The following is an 18443-nucleotide window of genomic DNA, read 5'->3' as shown; positions in this document are numbered from 1 at the left end:
GCATATTCGACGGAATATTAAAACTGATAACCTCTCCTCGAATCAGTATGCATATTCCAAGGGAAAATCCGTGGAGACCGCACTCCATGAAATCGTATCGGCGATTAAAAAAGGATTGGCCTTAAAGGAATACACGATTGGAGTTTTTCTCGATATCGAGGGTGCTTTCAACAGCGTCTACCCGAAGCCTGTTTTTAACTCCCTTCTCATGGCGGGAGTGCAGCGGGGTCTGGTGGATTTTGTTGAGCTCCTTCTTGGAAAGAAAACTATTCTATCATAACTGGGGGATGGTTTCATTACAAAGTATGTGACCAGAGGCACCCCCAAGGGGCGTTCTCTCCCCTCTACTCTGGAATCTGACAGTGAACACCCTACTTCTAAGCCTAAAGAGCACCGGTTGTCAAGTCATAGCGTACGCCGATGATATAGCAAACGTGGAAACGGGCAAACATCTTCAGGTCCTGAGTGAGTTATTGCAAAACGCACTCGGTCTGGTAAAGATCTGGTCCAAGGAATGTGGACTTAGTGTCAATCCTGCCAAGATGGAAATGGTACTTTTCACAAGGAAGTATAAAACTCCCTTATTTAAACCTCCCACCCTAAACGGGATGGCACTTACTCTCTCAACCGAGGTCAAATACCTTGGAGTCAATCTATATAAGAAACTGGACTGGAAGCGAAACATTGAAGATCGCTCCAGGAAGGCCAATACTGCCCTGTATGCCTCCAAGACGGCTATAGGCAAAAAATGGGGAATAAAACCATATAAGTACACTGAATGTGCACAGCTGTGATAAGACCCATCCTTTTCTAAGGGTTCACCGTATGGTGGCCTGCGCTAAACAATTCCTTATCCAGAGCCAAGGTGGAACGTGTGCAGAGGACGGCTGCCATGCTCGTCACGGGACCCTGCCCACCAAATCTCTGGGAATAATCTTAAATCTTCCACCTGTGGATCTATACGGCCAATTTCGGGCCGGCTTTAGTGCGGCCAGGTTAAATATAATCCAGCCGTGGAGAGACCTTAGATTCGGACACGCAAAAGTACTTGAAACTCTACCGGATAATCTACGACAGATAGATTATACCACTCCTCTACTCTGTTTAGACAACAAATTCTCCACAAGAATCCCAGAGAGGAATGAGTGAGAAAGGGCCATAGACCTGAACCCAGGGTCTAGGGCAGTGGTCGGCAAAAATTAAACTGTTACTGTGTTGGTGAGCACAAGAAAACCGCTCCGCATAAGCAACCCGGTAGGAAATTACGAGAAGTGAAACTAAATTTTTAACGCATCGGCCTTTAGTAAAAACATATATATATGAGTGCAAAAAAACCTAACAAACATCGTCGCTGAAATGCAAAAAGTCGTAACTCATAAAAAATTCAAAATACACTTTCTGGTTGATTTGATGGATTTCATGGAATCACAACTCCCCACATCGTTTTATAAAAAAAAATATTACTCACGACTTTTTCCATTTCAGTGACGATTTTTCTTACATCTTTTTGCATTTCAGGTGACGATATGTATGTATATGTGCATCGCTCATTTACTAGAAAATACATAAAAATTCAAATAAAGAATTCGTTTGGATTCACCCGCGTCAATATCTATTGAAATTCATGTTCATCAAAATTTTCTTAAAAAATCTGTTTTAATAGCATATTCCCTAGGCTCATTCCACGGGGACGGGTGTGACATTTCAACTCACATTTTAAGGCTTAATTCTTAAACTGTAATATAAAATTCTGTAAAATGAGTATTTTCTAATAGGTTTCCGCGATATACACAATGCCTAGAAAAAAAAATTCAAAAACAATTTAATCCGAACGAGTTATCTAAATTTAGTTACTGTGACGGGTGTGACGAATACGCAAACAATATTAGCTACTACTTACTTGCATCAGAGTTTTTCTGCTAATTATGTCTTCTGCTTATGGTTTTAAATAGTTCGTTGTATAGTTAAATAAACATTCTCAACATTTACGCCAAAGTTACTTACCTCTATTGGAAATTATAGATTATATGTTCCAAATTCAACTGTGACGGGTGTGACTTGACTTTGTGACGGGTGTGACAAGTTGAGCATGAATACATAATACACATTAGGAGTATTCTCGAAGTCTTGTACGATGCAAGGATTGCCCGAAATGCAAAAATACTATTCCAAATTTGGAAGAGTACGAGAGCACCCATTGAAAAGTGGTAGCATACATAGGTAGCAAGCAGCGAAATTCTGTATCAAATACAATAACAAGATACAGCAACAAAAATTAAGTGCGCAAGATGAGAGGAATGAGAGACATATGTAGCAATTCCAACAACAAAACAACTAGTACAGGGACGCATTTATTTTGCTATGCTATTTTGCAAAATATATACATGGGTTTCGACTTTGCATATTTTGCAGCGATAGGAAATGGTGTTTCCCATATATTTTGTTGTTGTGTGTTTGCAAGTTATGCAATCCATGCTACGTGCAACGGCTTTGCAAGATTTGAAGAATACCCCTGTTATTAGGCAACTAAACTAACTTTATTTCTCAAAAAATCGGATTTTACGAACACATACAAGATTCTGCCACCTAAAGACGGGATAATCCTTGATCGGACTCTTCATCTCCATTGTATGCCTGAGTAATTGTAAAGTACTTTATTTTTAAATAGTATGAGGCTGTTACCTGTCAAACCGATGCCGTTACCTGTAAAAATCATTTTAGATACTGTTTTTTGCCCTGACAAGCGAAGTAATAATTTCTTTTTATCCGTGACAGCATAGCTTAAGTTTTCCCATCGCTCGAGCAATATATCTTTATGATTAGCTATATCATGGCTGATCATAAACAGATTATGATACATTTCAGATTAGCAGATAAGTAACGGTAGCAGTCGCTGGCCGAATTTATTGAAGTTTCTCAAGCTTTAAATAGTGATGGGTGTGATATGTGACGGGCGTAACAAACATAATCGGTCCTTTTTTCGAAAATAAAAGTATATAAATACTTAAAAGCAATTCGCACATATTCTCCTGTGTCATAGCGTTACTTCCGTCAGCTTTTTTACACTTTTAAAGATGTGTATTTTGTGACGGGCGTGACATTAAAATATGCTTTGCTTCAATATGTAATAAAATATTTAGTACTTGTCCGAAAAATTTGAAAACTACGCCGTTCCAATGCTAACGAATTGTTCTCTCTACTGACGGCTTAGACAATGCAAAAAAGATAAAAGACTACGAAAATCAGTCTTGTAAATTTTGAAAAAAAATTAACCTCTCATATGCTCCTTGGCATCTAGGGACATCCTGCCTAGCCGACGAGCTGGCAAGGAGAGGGACAGAAATATCTGTAGTCAATTCTTCTCGGAATGCGGGCATACCTCTAACCTCCTGTAAAGACAGACTGAATGTGAAAGTCGTTGAGGAGGTAAATATAAGGTGGGCTGTCGAAACCACCTGCCATACTACTAGGCAAATTTGGCCAAAGATTGATGTAAAGCGATCCATAGCTGTTACCCGGCTTGACCGCTGCCCTCTCAGATTAGTAGTCGGGGTAATCACCGGACACTGCCTTATGGGCACACACGGAAAAAAGTTAGGATACCCACCAACGATTTCTGTCGCAGTTGCAGGGACGAGGAAGAGGTGGAGACTATCGGACACTATCACTGCCATTGTCCCGTCTTGCCCAACATGCCCAACCAATTCCGATTTAAACTCGGCGAACGTACTCGACTTTTTGTGCTATATAAAACGCTCTCGGTGGTTTAATTACTAAGGCAGGGAAAGAAACAAATGGCTTCGTCCAGTGGTATCACAACGGGCTTTTCCAGTCCACCTCCGATCCGCACTCTGCGCGGGGCATCCACTCTAACCTAACCTAACCTAACCTAACCTAACCTAAAACGTAATCTTCATCTGTATATTTCTGAATGTTTTAAGTTTAACAGTTTTATACGAAAAGCAGATATTTGCATAAAAACTGTTTTAAAAAGTCATTGGGTGTAATATTTTTTAATTTAATTTAATACATTTATTTAGTCTTGAAATTATTACATCTCTTACAGACTAGTTACAGGTTAAGATAGACTACCAACTAATTTAACAGGTCATTTAGTAGCATTTTAAATCTTTTTTCACAGAAGGAGAAGTCCAAAATTGAAGAATTTGGGAGCAAGTTAAACTCTTTAAGAGCTCTAACAACAGGAGCATTAGCCGCATAATTGGTCCTCGCTAGCCCAACGTAAAATGTGGCATGATTCCTTAAACAAATATTAGGAATAAGAAAAAATATGCATTCAAGTAAAAAGGGGCAGTCAACCACCCCGGATATTAAATTAAAAATGGTTCTCCTACAATTTAATGTCTTGAGATCAATAAGCATACATCTAGATTCATAAGCCGGAACAGGAAGTTCAAAATGAAGGGGGCGCAGAGCGTACTTAATAAAGACTTTTTGCACTCTCTCCAATCGACTTATATGACAGGAATAATACGGACGCCAAATGATAACAGCATATTCAAGCCTCGAGCGCACCAGTGAGGTGAAAAGTGTTTTTAAAGTATACGGATCCGAGAAATCTGAGCTGAAACGTCTGACAAAGGCCAGCATAGAGTAAGACTTAGATAAAGTATAATTAAGATGGCTTTGAAATGAGAACTTCGAGTCAAAGACCACCCCAAGATCAGTGATTTTGGAAACAATGCTTAGTTGTGAGCCTGCAATATAATATGAAGTAGGGATAGGAGAACGGGATTTGGAATAGGAGACATGGGAGCATTTTTTAATATTTAAGGGAAGCATATTTTTCTGGCACCAAGCTACAACATTGTCTAGATCACTCTGAAGCTTCAACGAGTCAGCGGAACACGTAATACTACTAAAAATCTTCATGTCATCAGCATACAAAAGAAATTTTGAAAATTTAAAGCAACTAGTAATATCATTGATGAAAATCACAAAAAGAATAGGCCCTAAAATGCTTCCCTGAGGAACGCCTGAAGAAGCAATGAAAGAGTACGACGACACCCCGTCAACTACAACTGAACAAGATCGATTTGAGAGATACGATTTGATCCAGCTTAAAAAACTTGAGTGGAAGCCAAAACTCTGTAACTTCGATAACAATATACGATGGTTAACTTTATCAAACGCTTTCGAAAAATCGGTATACACGGTGTCAACTTGGGCCCGGTTACTAAAAGCTTCAATGCAGTATTCGGAGAAAACTGCTAAATTAGAAGTAGTTGATCTCCCCGACATGAAACCATGCTGATCTACTGAGATGAGACGACTAATGGAAAAGAAAATTTTATTATTTATTATACATTCAAAAAGTTTTGAGACAGTTGAAATTTTGGAAATAGGACGATAATTGGTGATATCATTTTTATTGCCCGATTTAAAAATTGGCGTAATAAGGGAGATTTTCCACGCATCAATGAAAACGCCTTGCTCAAGAGACTTATTAAAAAGCAGCCATATTGGGTAGGCGAGAGCTGAACAATTCTTAAAAAGGTGAGACGACAAACCATCAACATCAGTCTGCGACGACAGTTTGATTTGACGAATCCCCAGTTCAACATCGTCTAAAGAGATTTCAAGAGCCCCAAAGTTTAGCGCGGAACCACTAGCACCAAACCCACTGTAAGAATCACTACTACTCAAATTAGAGTGAGCCTCAAAATTCGAGCTGAAAAAATCCGCAAAGAGATTTGCAGCTACTAATGCTGAATCAGCTTGTGTATCTTTATAAAATACAGCAGAGGGAATACTCGAACACGATTTTTTAGACTTCACAAAACGCCAAAAAGCTTTCGGATTCAGTTTAATATCCTCTTCGAATTTTCTTATATAATTCTGCTTCAAGACTTTACTCAATGATTTAAACTCGTTCAAATATTTTAAATACATTTCTTTGTAAAAAGGAAACCTTGAAATTTTAAATTTTTTGAAAAACTTGTTTCTCAAATTCTTAAGTTTTTTCAACTCCTTCGTGAACCAAGGAATTTTGTAAACTTTTTTCTTTACTGTAGGAATGTGCTCACTACAAATACAACTTAGATTATACTTAAGAATATTGAAACAACCGGTAGCATCAACCTCAGGAAATAGCGTATCCCAATCAATAGAGTCAATTGCCGCATTAACCACATCAACATCATAATTCTTAAAACAAAACTTGGAAATTGTATCCTCTACGTAAGTATTAAACTCATAAAATTCCAAATGAAGAACCAGCGGAACATGATGCGGACCAGGATTGGACAAAGGGTCTAAACATTCCTGGAGGCAAAAATTCATGTTATCACTTAAAAATACGAGATCCAATATTCTATGAAGACTGTTATTAAAACTGTTGATCTGACTAAGGTCACATCTTGAAAACCCGTCACACAAATATGTTTCAGCAAACGAATTTGAAGACTTTGGAAGAAGCCCCCTACTATTGTCAAAAGTAGACCACTCTAAATTACTGAGGTTGAAGTCGCCAATTACGCAAACATTTTCATGACTAGATGCTAAGGCTAAAATATTATCAACATGCTCTTTATAAAGTAAGTCGCTACTAGAAGGAGGTATATAAGAAGCACAAATTAAAAGTTTAGAGACTCCATGAACAGAAATGCAGAGAATATCCAATAGGGAATCAGTATTCGGCATAGGCACCAAAGTCGCACGAAATTTTCGTCGAACCGCAATTAAAACGCCTCCTCCTCTAGACAGACCAGTTTTTAATGCGTCGCGATCTTTACGAAAAACGCAATATAAATTTTCATCGAAGAATTCACCATCCATAAAGGTATCATTAAGCCAAGTCTCAACTATTACAAAGATATCATAATCCAGGTTTGAACTCATCATAAAGAGTGAGTCGGATTTGGTTCTTAGGCCTGATACATTTTGAAAGTAAATTTTAAGACCTTTGTGTGAATGTGTATTTACTAAATCCCGTGTTGAGGTGGCCCGCCCTTGCGAAAAGAACGAAACGGCCGTATCTGAACATTCGTAGGCCAGATGCTCGCGTTAACTACCTTATCGTAGAAGGAGAGCGGCACGCCAAGTTTAAAACTAACTTTAACCAACTCTTGAATATCAACATCCCGCTTAACGAGGGCATAGCACACCACAAACTTAGGGTTGATTTCAGCGTGCTTCGAAACATAGGCGATAATATAAGCATTCGTCACGTTTGAGGAAAAAGACGACAGATGCAGCCACATCATTTTAGGAGCAACCTGAAGTTCAAGGTTATCACTCGAACCAACCACAATAGGATTGCTCAGATTTCTAATTGAATTTACGACAGCATTCCCACTGGGTGCATTAATTACGTTTACGCCAGCATTCCCACTGGGTGCATTTACTTCGTTCTCGGCAGAGGCATTCGACACAGAAGCAGTAACAGCGGCGGCCGACGTCGACGCCATTTGTGAAGAACGAGGCGCCAAAAGCGAATGATCGCAAGACAAACTAGCAGCACCAGCATAAGTGTGAGCACTAGCGAGAGTAGCAGCTTCAACAGCAGGACCAGATGTAGTGTTCGTTGCACTAACAACACTTTTAGCAGCAGTTACTTTATCAACAATCACTTCAGTGCCCACAGCATTGTTTTTGTTTTTATTCGACTTGCGCGTAATATACCCATTATAGTAGTAGCGTTGTGACTTTTCTGGGTGCTTAACACCCATAGTTAGTAATTAAGGTGGGAATTTTTTTTGCAAACGAAAATAGAAAAATAACGATATTTTGGTTCTTACAGGCTATTATACAAAGGTATACTTTTCTTTGCGTGGTTTCAGTGCTTTCTAAAATACCAATTAAAATTTTAATTATTTTGAAATTGTAGTTAGTCTAAATAAGAAAGCAAAGTCTTTGCAGTATAAGATAACAATGTGTTCATACGAAAGAGAAGAACACCGACTATTGTCGCTTTTATTAGATACAGAGGCACGTAATGTATAAGTACCTATTTCAATAAGTTACCATTTTATGTGGAGCTCGTCGCTAAAATAATAGTTTGCGCAATTTACTAATATTAATACAGCACAATATGCACAAATTCCAGTTCACGAACTATTTTTTAAGGATAAAAGTCATACCAGTTCGTTATGAACCATAATTATACTAGTTCCTCATAGAAAAAAGTAAACTAGTTGGTAGAAATTCTAGTTCGAAAACTGGTATTAAATGGGGAAGGCATACCAGTTAGTCATGGACTAAATTATACCAGTTCTCAGCAGTGAAATGCCAAACCAGCCAGTATAAAAGCTAGTTCATTAACTAGTATGCGCTAAAGTGACGACCTACCATTTCAGACGATTTCGAACAACTTATGCGATCAGCGACATCTGTCTTTGAACAGCCATGACTAAAACTAACTTACTTGCTTTCATCACAAATGTCGGCTGTGGCGTCGAGTGAAAACTACCGATCTGGTTCTGAGATCTCAGGCTCGAGTGCGCGTGGAGGTTGTTAAAGTAAAGTACGTAAATTAATTTAAATATAAAATAAAAATTGTACACAAATTTAATTTCATTTGGAAAAAACCAAATACTCAAATACCATAAAAAATTAAAAGAAATACTTTTTTGTTCTTTTTAAAACAACAAATTTAAAAGTTATAACAAGAAATATAACAAAAAAATTAAAATAAAAAAAGATTCGCTCACTGAGATTCGGACTCGGATCTCTTGATCTGGCGTTCCAAAGCTTTACTCTGTCGACCTTTGCTCCTGTTGCAGCGCCGCGATCAAGTAGGCATACTTGTGCTTTTCACGGAGGATGAATAGGCAGTCTATCCCGTCAACTGGTATGATTTTACTAGTATTTCTACTGGTAGCGTGCTGATGCAGGAGCGGACAATTGACATATCCTATGACACCGCCATGTTAAAAATACCAGTCGCTAACATTGAAAAATGATACAACGTGAACTAGTTGGGCTGAAACACAAACTGGTAGCATTCTGGTTCACAACTGGTAGCTTTCCCTGCACGGGTAGTGGTAAAAGTGGTAAAAGTGGTTACTCTATTAACCCGTGGTAGTGCACATGGTAGTGCAGAGTCGAACAAGTCGGAAGCAGAATAGCGAAAAACTACGACAGAGGGCGCCAATAAATCACGCAAGTGTCTACTTTAGTAACTCCCGGTAGTGCAGAGAGAGCCGATGGTGACTACCGCCTAGGACATTGCCTTGTAAAAGTAATCGATGAAATACGCTGCAAGTAGTCGGTCGGTAATTGACGGAGTTTACTAGGTAGCTACCGATTTATCAGTCCTGTAGTCGCGCCCCCGTACTACAGGGTCATGTATGTCAAATTCACAGGCTTTATTTAACTATTTAAAAATACGTTCGTTGAAAACGAAATAAGCTAAACCCACATGATATTTTTTTTTTAATATTGTGTTTTTTTATTTATGAAAAAAACAAAAATTAAACCAGACACAAAATTTGGCATGCACAATGAATTGGCCAGAAGATGTGACATAAAACTATGAACTCTCTATAGACTGCTCCACTAGCCTAAAACTCTACAGAAAATATTTTAAAATAGAAATTAAAATAAAGAACTTTCATTATGTTTTCCTACACATAAAAGTCTTAAGGTAACTTTTTTCAACGATAATTAAATTAAATTAAAGTCAATATGGACTTTTATTTTAGGACAGAAAAAATAAAAGTCTAAGTATAACTGTTTCGAAAAGCAGAAAAAATATCTGTCATAATAGCACTTTTATTTCTGGTTCAAAAAATAAAAGTCATAAAATAACACATTAAGTTGATGTGAATTGTATTGGTTAAAAAATAACTGCTACTTCCTAGCTTTTGGGTCAAAATTTACAATCAAAACGAATTTGGAAAATGCTAAAAAAATTAAGTCTATGTGTGTGAAAGCTTTCTCGTAATGATTTTTTAGTTAAAAATTTTTTAAATAACAGTTATTTTCGGTCCCTGGAATCTCGAAGAAAATTTGACTGAGAACTCATTGCAGACTGAGTTTATTTGCATTATAATAGGGACGTGGTGGCTTCCATGCAATGCAATGGACTTTTTACTGGCAGTTCGAGGCTATGTTTATAGAGTAATGTGTTATGTCAACAAGGCATGGTGAGTCCATAAGTTGGATAATATATATTAATGGATCTTAGGTTTTTTGTCCTCTAGCGTTCGTATAATCAGATCCCAGACAGTGATTCAGGCGTTAAAGTCGCCTCCAACGATGGATTGAATATTGAATTAGTGCAGAAGTTGTGATGTATCAGAGGCCGGGAAAATTTAACGTGGATGAATATGTGATAGCTTGTGCTGAATATTTTATTTTACTTGTAATCTGAGGTAGATTGCAGAAATGGCTTATATATTTTTCGAGAGTGGAAAATTGAGGGTGGGTTTCAGTAAAGGATTATAAACAAGGAATAACATTTAATAAGAACTTTTGAGTTCGAGGTATTTATTAAGATAATCATTCATACTCCATTGCAAAATTTATAACATGATAAAGAGAAAGTGATGTGGAATGCAGAAATAAAAAGGAGTGGGAGAACGAATACACTCATACGTACATGCACTTGACTACTTTTGGCATTAACTTTAGTTCCCAGATTGTTCTTCGAGAGAAATTTCCTTAGACTTTTGTTCCCGTTTTTTTCCTTACCAAAACTTTCCGGGGACTTTTATTCACATTTTTTTTCTCTTCGAACTAATCTCGAAAGTATCGTTCGCATTTGTTCTCTTCGGGAACTTTCCAATATAATTCCCGTTGAGAACATCCTTGATAGTTTTGTTCTCATTTCGGGTTTAGTTTTGAATGAACAAAACTACGAGAACGACATTTAGTTTCGGTCATACCTTTTGTTCTCGGTCCCTGCTAATGATGAAAATTGATGGATAAATAAACAACTTTTGAATGGTCAAAAAAAATTTGGCATAATTTATATACATGGCGTATGAGTAACTTTTTTCATGTTAAAGTTTCAATTTAATATACGACTCAAAATTAAATTTATGTGGCTCGTGGAACTTTTCTTCTATGAAGATATTAAGTACGTGCTTATGTATTTTTTCGTTTAAATTAGTATTTTTAAAGCAATCCTCTAGTATATAATATTTAATTTTTCAAGTTATGAGTTGCCGGCTCCATATTTAAACATTGCTTACTCTCGGATCTTACCTTAAAACGGAAAGCAGCCAACTTGAATACGAATTCCAACGCGAAAACCGCCGTAAAAATCATATTTAGGGCATCTAACAATTCTGTATACCATGGCGGCTGATTATGGTACTTCATTGCAAGAGTCACAGTATTGATCATAATCAAAATGAATATCGTATATTCGAACGATGAGGACGTGACGAACCACCATACTTTGTATTGTATACCGTGTTTTGGTATGTACCGCCGTACTGGTTTCGCTTTAAGTGCGAATTCTATACAGTTTCTTTGGTTTTTGTCCAAATCACAATTTTTGTATTCTTGTTCGCCTTCATTCTGAAATGTAACAATCACGAAGCCGACGAAGATATTTACCATGAAGAAAGCAATCACAATTATGTAAATTATATAATATGCAGCCACAATAGGACGGAAATTGTGTATAGGCCCACCATCTTCTTTATTTGAATCAATAGATACATATAAAAGCCTGCAATAATTAAATTACTCATAAGTATATTTACATAAATTGATTTTTGAAATTTATGTGTACGATAATAAAATAATTAATTTAAAATTCATTAGAGTATTAAAATAAGAATCGGAGAAAAAACAGGGGCGGATCATACGGGTGCCAGACGTGGCGGCCGCCAGGAACCCCGTCTCAAGAATGATTATTTTTTTTTAAGGAACAAACAATCTTTTCATTTATTTCCTGAATTCTTTTACCATTTTTTTTCTTTCTCGTTATCTGCTTTAGGAAATGAATGTTTTAGCTTGGATCGACGCACGTTCGGCAGGAATAAATGACATCTCAAATCTACTTTCAATCACCAACAAACAAATGTTTGATAAATAAGCCGACGTTTGGCACTCACTTACAAAAGGTGGCATGTAAGAACGATGGAGAAAGGAAAATAATGCGTTCTTTTTTTGTGAGAGTTTTAATAGAAACTTCACATGGTAGGAAACCAGCAGTGAATTTGTGTTTAGTCGTTCACTTCAGCGTACGAAATTATAGCGCTACATCCAGTTTTATTCCTTCGGACAGAAATTACAGAAAAGAAGCTTCGTCGAACATCTGTAGTTCGAATTCAGAGAAAATTGTGGAAGCAAAATATTTATTGAAGAGTCTAAAACCTAAGAAACGGCACTTATGAATGCAGTTTGAGCTACTTAATTACTTAGACAAAAATCCTTATATATACACACATCATCTAGCAAAAAAAGGAAAAAATATAAGAGTATGCATATTGAACATTGCAAAAAATCCGGGGCCCCCATTTGAAGGCCCATATGTACAGTGACGAACAAAAGTATTGGCACAGTGAATTTTTCGCAATATATGCAAAGATTTTTATTCTAACATTCAATTTTAGTATGACAAAATGGAAGTTTAAAGTTGCTAGAAAATCGCGTTGATTTTGGTTGCTGAAAGGCGTTGCTCGAATGTACTTTATATGGAAGAACTTGCCTGAAAAACATTACCAAAAATCAACGCGATTTTCTCGCGACTTCAAACTTGCACTTTGTTATACTAAATTTGAGTGGGCTATAAAATTGCATACTTAGAATTTTTCTAAAAAATCTGAAGAAAAAGTTGCAAATTAGTGTACAAATTTAATGAATTTTCCTGAGTTTTGCACAAAGTTTAGAGAATTTATTATTATGTTTTCTGGAACTTTTTTTTTTATAAAAAATTATCGAAAATAAATTAGAATAAAAAACTTTGCATTTATTGCGAAAAATTCACTGTGCCAATACTTCTGTTCGGCACTGTATGTATATTCGGGCGTCCCAGAGTCGAAGAGAAATTCGATATGAATACCCACAATTTCTTTCTTTTTGCCCAAGATAGCATGTATGCAAAGTTTTATTGCTGTAAGTTGAAGGTAACCCATGCCGACTTGAAGTTGAAGTTTCGATTCAGAACTTGTACTGAGATAACCACTCGGTGCGAAAAAACTCACCGCCGTAGTGGCAAAACTCATCGCATAACAATTGATGTAGGTATTCCGCCTGGAGATGACGTCTAAGTGGTAGGTTACATCTTACTTCGGGGCATATAACCCGCCACGAACGAGTAGGGAAGCTTCGTATGGAGCTTGGTTGACTAACCAACTATGCAACCGCGGGCATGGTGATGCTCCAATCATACATGCGGAGAGAACCGCACCGACGATACTATGTTCTTCCTCACAACCCTTAACTCCCATATCAACCTATCTTTCCCTTATGTAGCCTGCCACGCTCCCAACTTAGAGCAGTGCGAATATTTATGGGAATATTATTTCAAATAAAAAACCTGCCTTGTATATCCGAAAAACCCAAAAATCCGCTCCTCGGACAAACAACCCAGCAATATAAAGTATGTGGCCAGGCCAGGATCGAGCATACACCTCATGGGACTACTTTTACTTAGACGTCTAAGTGGTACTTTACATCTTACTTCGGGCATATAACCCGCCACGAACGAGTAGGGAAGCTTCGTATGGAGCTTGGTTAACTAACCAACTATGCAACCGCGGGCATGGTGATGCTCCAATCATACATGCGGAGAGAACCGGACCGACGATACTATGTTCTTCCTCACAACCCTTAACTCCCATATCACCCTATCTTTCCCTTATGTAGCCTGTCACGCTCGCCACGTCGAGCAGTGCGAATATTTATGGGACAATTATTTCAAATAAAAAACCTGGCTTGTATATCCGAGAACCCCAAAAATCCACTACTTTAACGGCATCGTGGCCCTTTCTGGCAACCAGTCTAACCCTGTTCCAGACGAGTTAGTGAGGAAGTTGAACCGCCCGGAGCCGGAAACAGACCCACCCTCGCAGATAAAACTTAGGGAGGCAAGGGTAACCTTGTCAAAAGACAAGCTAACCCTACCGCGGTTCCTGCCGCTCCAAGATGCAAGGAAGCACCGATAGTTGCAACACCAAAAGAAGCGACGGCGACATCGGACTGCATGGGTAAGCCAACGGCCACCTATGCACACTATTCTGGCACTAATGTCACCCTGGGCAGTAGGCGTCCCCAGAAAAACATTATCGGAACGGTACTATCGTACCAGACGGTCAGCCCTAGAGATGCTGGAAAGACTGAGGGACAAAAAGCCTTAATATCTGACCTGAGAAGAGCTGGAATCAAAAAATTGGGCCAGGAAGTTTATGGCTGAAAATCGGACGAAAGCGAGAGCGGAACCCGCACAGGGCGAGCGAAAGCGTTCAAGGGAGGAATACTCGGAGCCCAAACAAACAAAGCTATCCTTCAATCTAAAGTCGCATGAGCAGCGAGAAGATCCTTCGCGGAAGTGGAGAGGGATACATATGTAAGGGCGGTGATAGCCTGCAGCTCCTACGATGGTGAAATCTCATCGCAAAACGTTGGCAATCGGTCGCGCTTGCGAGCTTTGATCAGTGAAAGGGGGCAACCCGTTTCAAAAAAAATAAACTCGATTGCACATCTACAGGCCAAGCCCTGTAATTTAAGACCTCACTTTTCAAAATCGTAGGAGGTACTGTATATATCTATGTAAGTATAGTAAATGCTACAAAACCCAAATTTTCAATTTCAAACTACATTTACAGTAATCGTATGAAATTTATTAAAACACAAATTTAATTTTTGAATTAGGTGTCCTCAAGTTTACTAAGAAACAGATTTTCATTTAAATCCGTCCATAATTCTATTTTTACCCACTTTTTTAATGGAAACCACACTGTGCCGTGCCGATCGATATTTTAAAAGCCCATATATATGGCCCGAATTGGAATATGTAGTATATTACTTACATGGAGAGAAATAATTCCACAAAAAATTTAGCCGATAAGGGGCGCAGGCGTCGTTATATTTAATGACTATTGGAAATTCGACATAAGTCTTCGATAAGTTTCATATTTAGTGAAAGCAACTCTTTTTTAACGCGAAGCTTGAATTTTGTTATTTCTCATTTTGTTTTCATCTTTATGTAGTTTAAAACTAATGATCTCACTAATTGTATGATTTTTGTTTTTATAATATAACAATCTGATACCCGCGACTTCGTCAGCGCAGCTTAATACTTTCGCATATACTTGCAGATTTTTAAAGCTAAAAGGGCAGCTTTTATGAATTTAAAAACAATACTCTGCATCATAAAATATACTTTTGTAAAAAATGGTGCAGACAAATGGCGCTGGAGTCGAAATATTTAGAGAATCCGTCTTTATCTTGCGACCTGGATTAACGCGCATTTACTTTATTTATTTCTAAGATACCTCTCTAGAAATTTACTTTTTAGATTACTTAATAAAGACCCATCCTTTAGGTATGCATAAAAAGAAGCGCAAAATTTTTTAAGCGCAGATATCCTAGGCAAAATAACGAGCTCCTTAATTGAGAAAGCTGGGCAAGTTGTGTGATTAACTACTTTTCTGAACTGACTTCAAGATAACATCCATCTTGTGGTCGCTCTTTATTTCCAACAATTGCTTCTAAGGTGACTAGTCTTTCATTTGTAGTCTTTCAGGCCCAAATTGCCTTAGCATAGCTAAAGTTTATGTTTTAGAAAAACGAGACTTCATACCTTGGTCCATTATATCGTTCTACAATAACTTTAAGACGAGCTATTCTAGCTGGACATATGTATGTATACATATATTGGGTATTTTGGGGCAGAGCCTGAATAAGTAAGAGTTTAATCCGTTAAAGTAACCAGACCTTAATTTCGTCAGAGGCACGCGGGTTTCTCGATGCAAATAAACCTCTTGGTATGCACTAGGAGATGGTTTAACTACAATGACGGCATTGACGGGGGAGAGTTGGTAAAAGTAGTGGTTGTCTCTTGTTGAATATTTCTTAAGGCCAGTCTGTACAACGTTCAGACAAGAATGCGAAAAAATTATAAAATACTCTAAATTATCGGTTTCGAATCACGCCCTTTAAATTATAAATATGTAGCCTTAAGATTGGATAAGATACTGAAAAACTAAAAATGTAGATTTGCTGCGATTGAGCATCACATTTTTCGTTTGAGATTATTGATTGAGGTTTCTTATGGAAACTTCGATATAACTGTGGAACCAAAACTTCAACTTCAAGAATAAAACTTTATATATACATGTATATATGTTATTTTGGTGAAATGGAAAAAAAAGTTGGGACTATGCGTATAAATAGAATTTCGCTCAAGAAAATTTTTGGAGCTCTCTAATATATATAATTTAAATTTGAATAGAAGATCTCCGTGATGTAAAAAAATACTTTAATATATGTAGGTACGTATTAAAGAAACAAGACTTACGCAGGCCATCCTTCAAACGTTGACACAGTAAACAGAGTTAGCATTGCTTTTGCTACATCGTCAAAATGGAATTTATTTAGAATCCACACGCGCTCCTTCAACCGAGGCTTATGCACATCTCCATCTTCGTAGAACAAGTAGGTACCGCTGTAAAATAAAATAACTATTATGCAAAACATCCTTAACATCGATTTTGCTGAGCTTCAACACCATTTCCCTCAATTAAGGCGTCATTGGAACTCAATTTATACTTTTGTTCCCTATTTAACGTGTGATGAGAAAAATAACACCTAAGAAGATATTTTTAATGGAGACAGATGACAGACCAATATTATTGGTAATCACCGGATGTATAAATGAATGAAATAGCTAAAATCAAAGATCACAAAGACTATAACTAATAAATACCTACCTCATATAAATTGACATGCCTTTAGAGTTTTATAATAAACTAGCTTTTACCCGCGGGTTTCCCCACGTCTTCATACAAATATGAAAAATACTTTATTTAACGATGTTATTTTTCATTTATTCTCTAATTTTGCTATAGGAGAATATGGAAGGACAGCTTGGAGTTATGTAATGAAATGTAATAATAACTTTTTGGCACAGCAGGTGTTTTTATTTATTTACATTAAAATATCTCCAATAAATAATATATCGTCGTTTAAAGTACAAACCCGCGTATCAAAAAAATGCGAAACCGCGTATCAAGATAATGTAAAACCGCGTAAGTGAGGTTGCATAAATTATTTCCTAGATAGTAAAAATACTCATATTTCAAAATGGTTTTCTTTTTTATAAAACAATCGTATTTCTGGCAGGTATATTTCAGGACGAATGGATAAGAATTGAGCCAGAAGGATGTGTGAGCAAATCCAATTTTTGGCAGCAAATGCCAGATACGCGGTTTTGCAGAATGACGATAAGCGGTTTTGTACTTTAAACGACGATATGTAAGTAAGTAATAGTTGAAATACCAATGTTGTAATATTAAAATTTTAGCTATCTAATTTCTTTGGCATAATAACTTTAATATTATTTCAAAGCAGTTTTTTAATACTTCAAAGCCTATATTAACATAAATGTATTTTCCAATGCAATTATCATGATTTTATTTTCGATAAATTTTGGGTTTTGCTTTAAGGAATTATTGTTTATTGCCATTGCAAATGCTAAGCGAACTGGAAACTGAGTCCTGTAAGTAGGAAAGGCATATCAGAAAGAATTAAAGGGGACATGTAAATTCTGGTTCCGAAGTTATGGTTGATACAAAATTCAACGCCTGTGTTATGCGCTACGCCCCGTTTTACAGACTCATCTATATAACATACCTTACTATAAGCACCTGCGTACCATTGATATGTCTGCATACCAAATTCAAGTTCATGTGACCTATCGTTCAGAAGTTATGGCTGATTAAAAACTGCACGCCTATGAGATGTGACACGCCCCCTTTTACAAACTCATTTATGTATACCTTACTATAAGCACCTATATACCAAGTTTCACGTTTATGTGACTTATGGTTCCGAAGCTATAGCTGATAAAAAATTCCACACCTTTGGGATGTGCCACGCCCATATTATATATATATATGGGACGTTCCGCGTCAAACGTGACAAAGCTCTGCCCAAAATTACTTTTGATCCAAAAATTTTTAAATACAAGGGAAATTTAGCATTTTTTATGTACTTTCGATTGCTGAGTGGCGTTTTTTAAAATTTTGTTCCCAGACGGAGCTACGCGTTCCCTAACCTTAAAAAAATACTGCTTTACGAAATGATCAAGCTGTCAGAAATCACAGGGGCTCAGAAAAATTCCAAACAACAACTATTTTCATGTATTTTGTGCTGATGAACACGAATGTGGTGGTATTTTTTACCGATACCTCAAGCGTTCCTCCCTAACCTCAAAAAACACCCCCTAAAATTGCTGTTTCGCGCAGTTGAGGTGTTTATCCTCTGATCGACGTGAGGAAAATTATTGACAGAGACTATTT

The 18443-nt window shown here is 37.2% G+C and overlaps 1 protein-coding gene across 2 annotated transcripts in view; it reads right to left on the bottom strand.

Annotated features, from left to right (window-relative positions):
* Nucleotides 1-18443, bottom strand: part of LOC118745787 (muscle calcium channel subunit alpha-1) — a gene marked incomplete at its 3' end in the record, with an annotated part of 467188 nt that overhangs the window by 46269 nt on the left and 402476 nt on the right. For both annotated transcript variants that reach the window (XM_036479462.1, XM_036479461.1), the window contains 2 exon segments: nt 11173-11644; nt 16442-16588. In XM_036479462.1, the coding sequence (XP_036335355.1) occupies nt 11173-11644; nt 16442-16588 (619 nt within the window).

This window comes from Rhagoletis pomonella, unplaced genomic scaffold (genome assembly GCF_013731165.1).
Source record: "Rhagoletis pomonella isolate Grant_MI unplaced genomic scaffold, Rhpom_1.0 Rhpom_scaffold_00009, whole genome shotgun sequence".
NCBI lineage: Eukaryota > Metazoa > Arthropoda > Insecta > Diptera > Tephritidae > Rhagoletis > Rhagoletis pomonella.
This window is presented reverse-complemented; position numbering and strand designations above follow the sequence as displayed.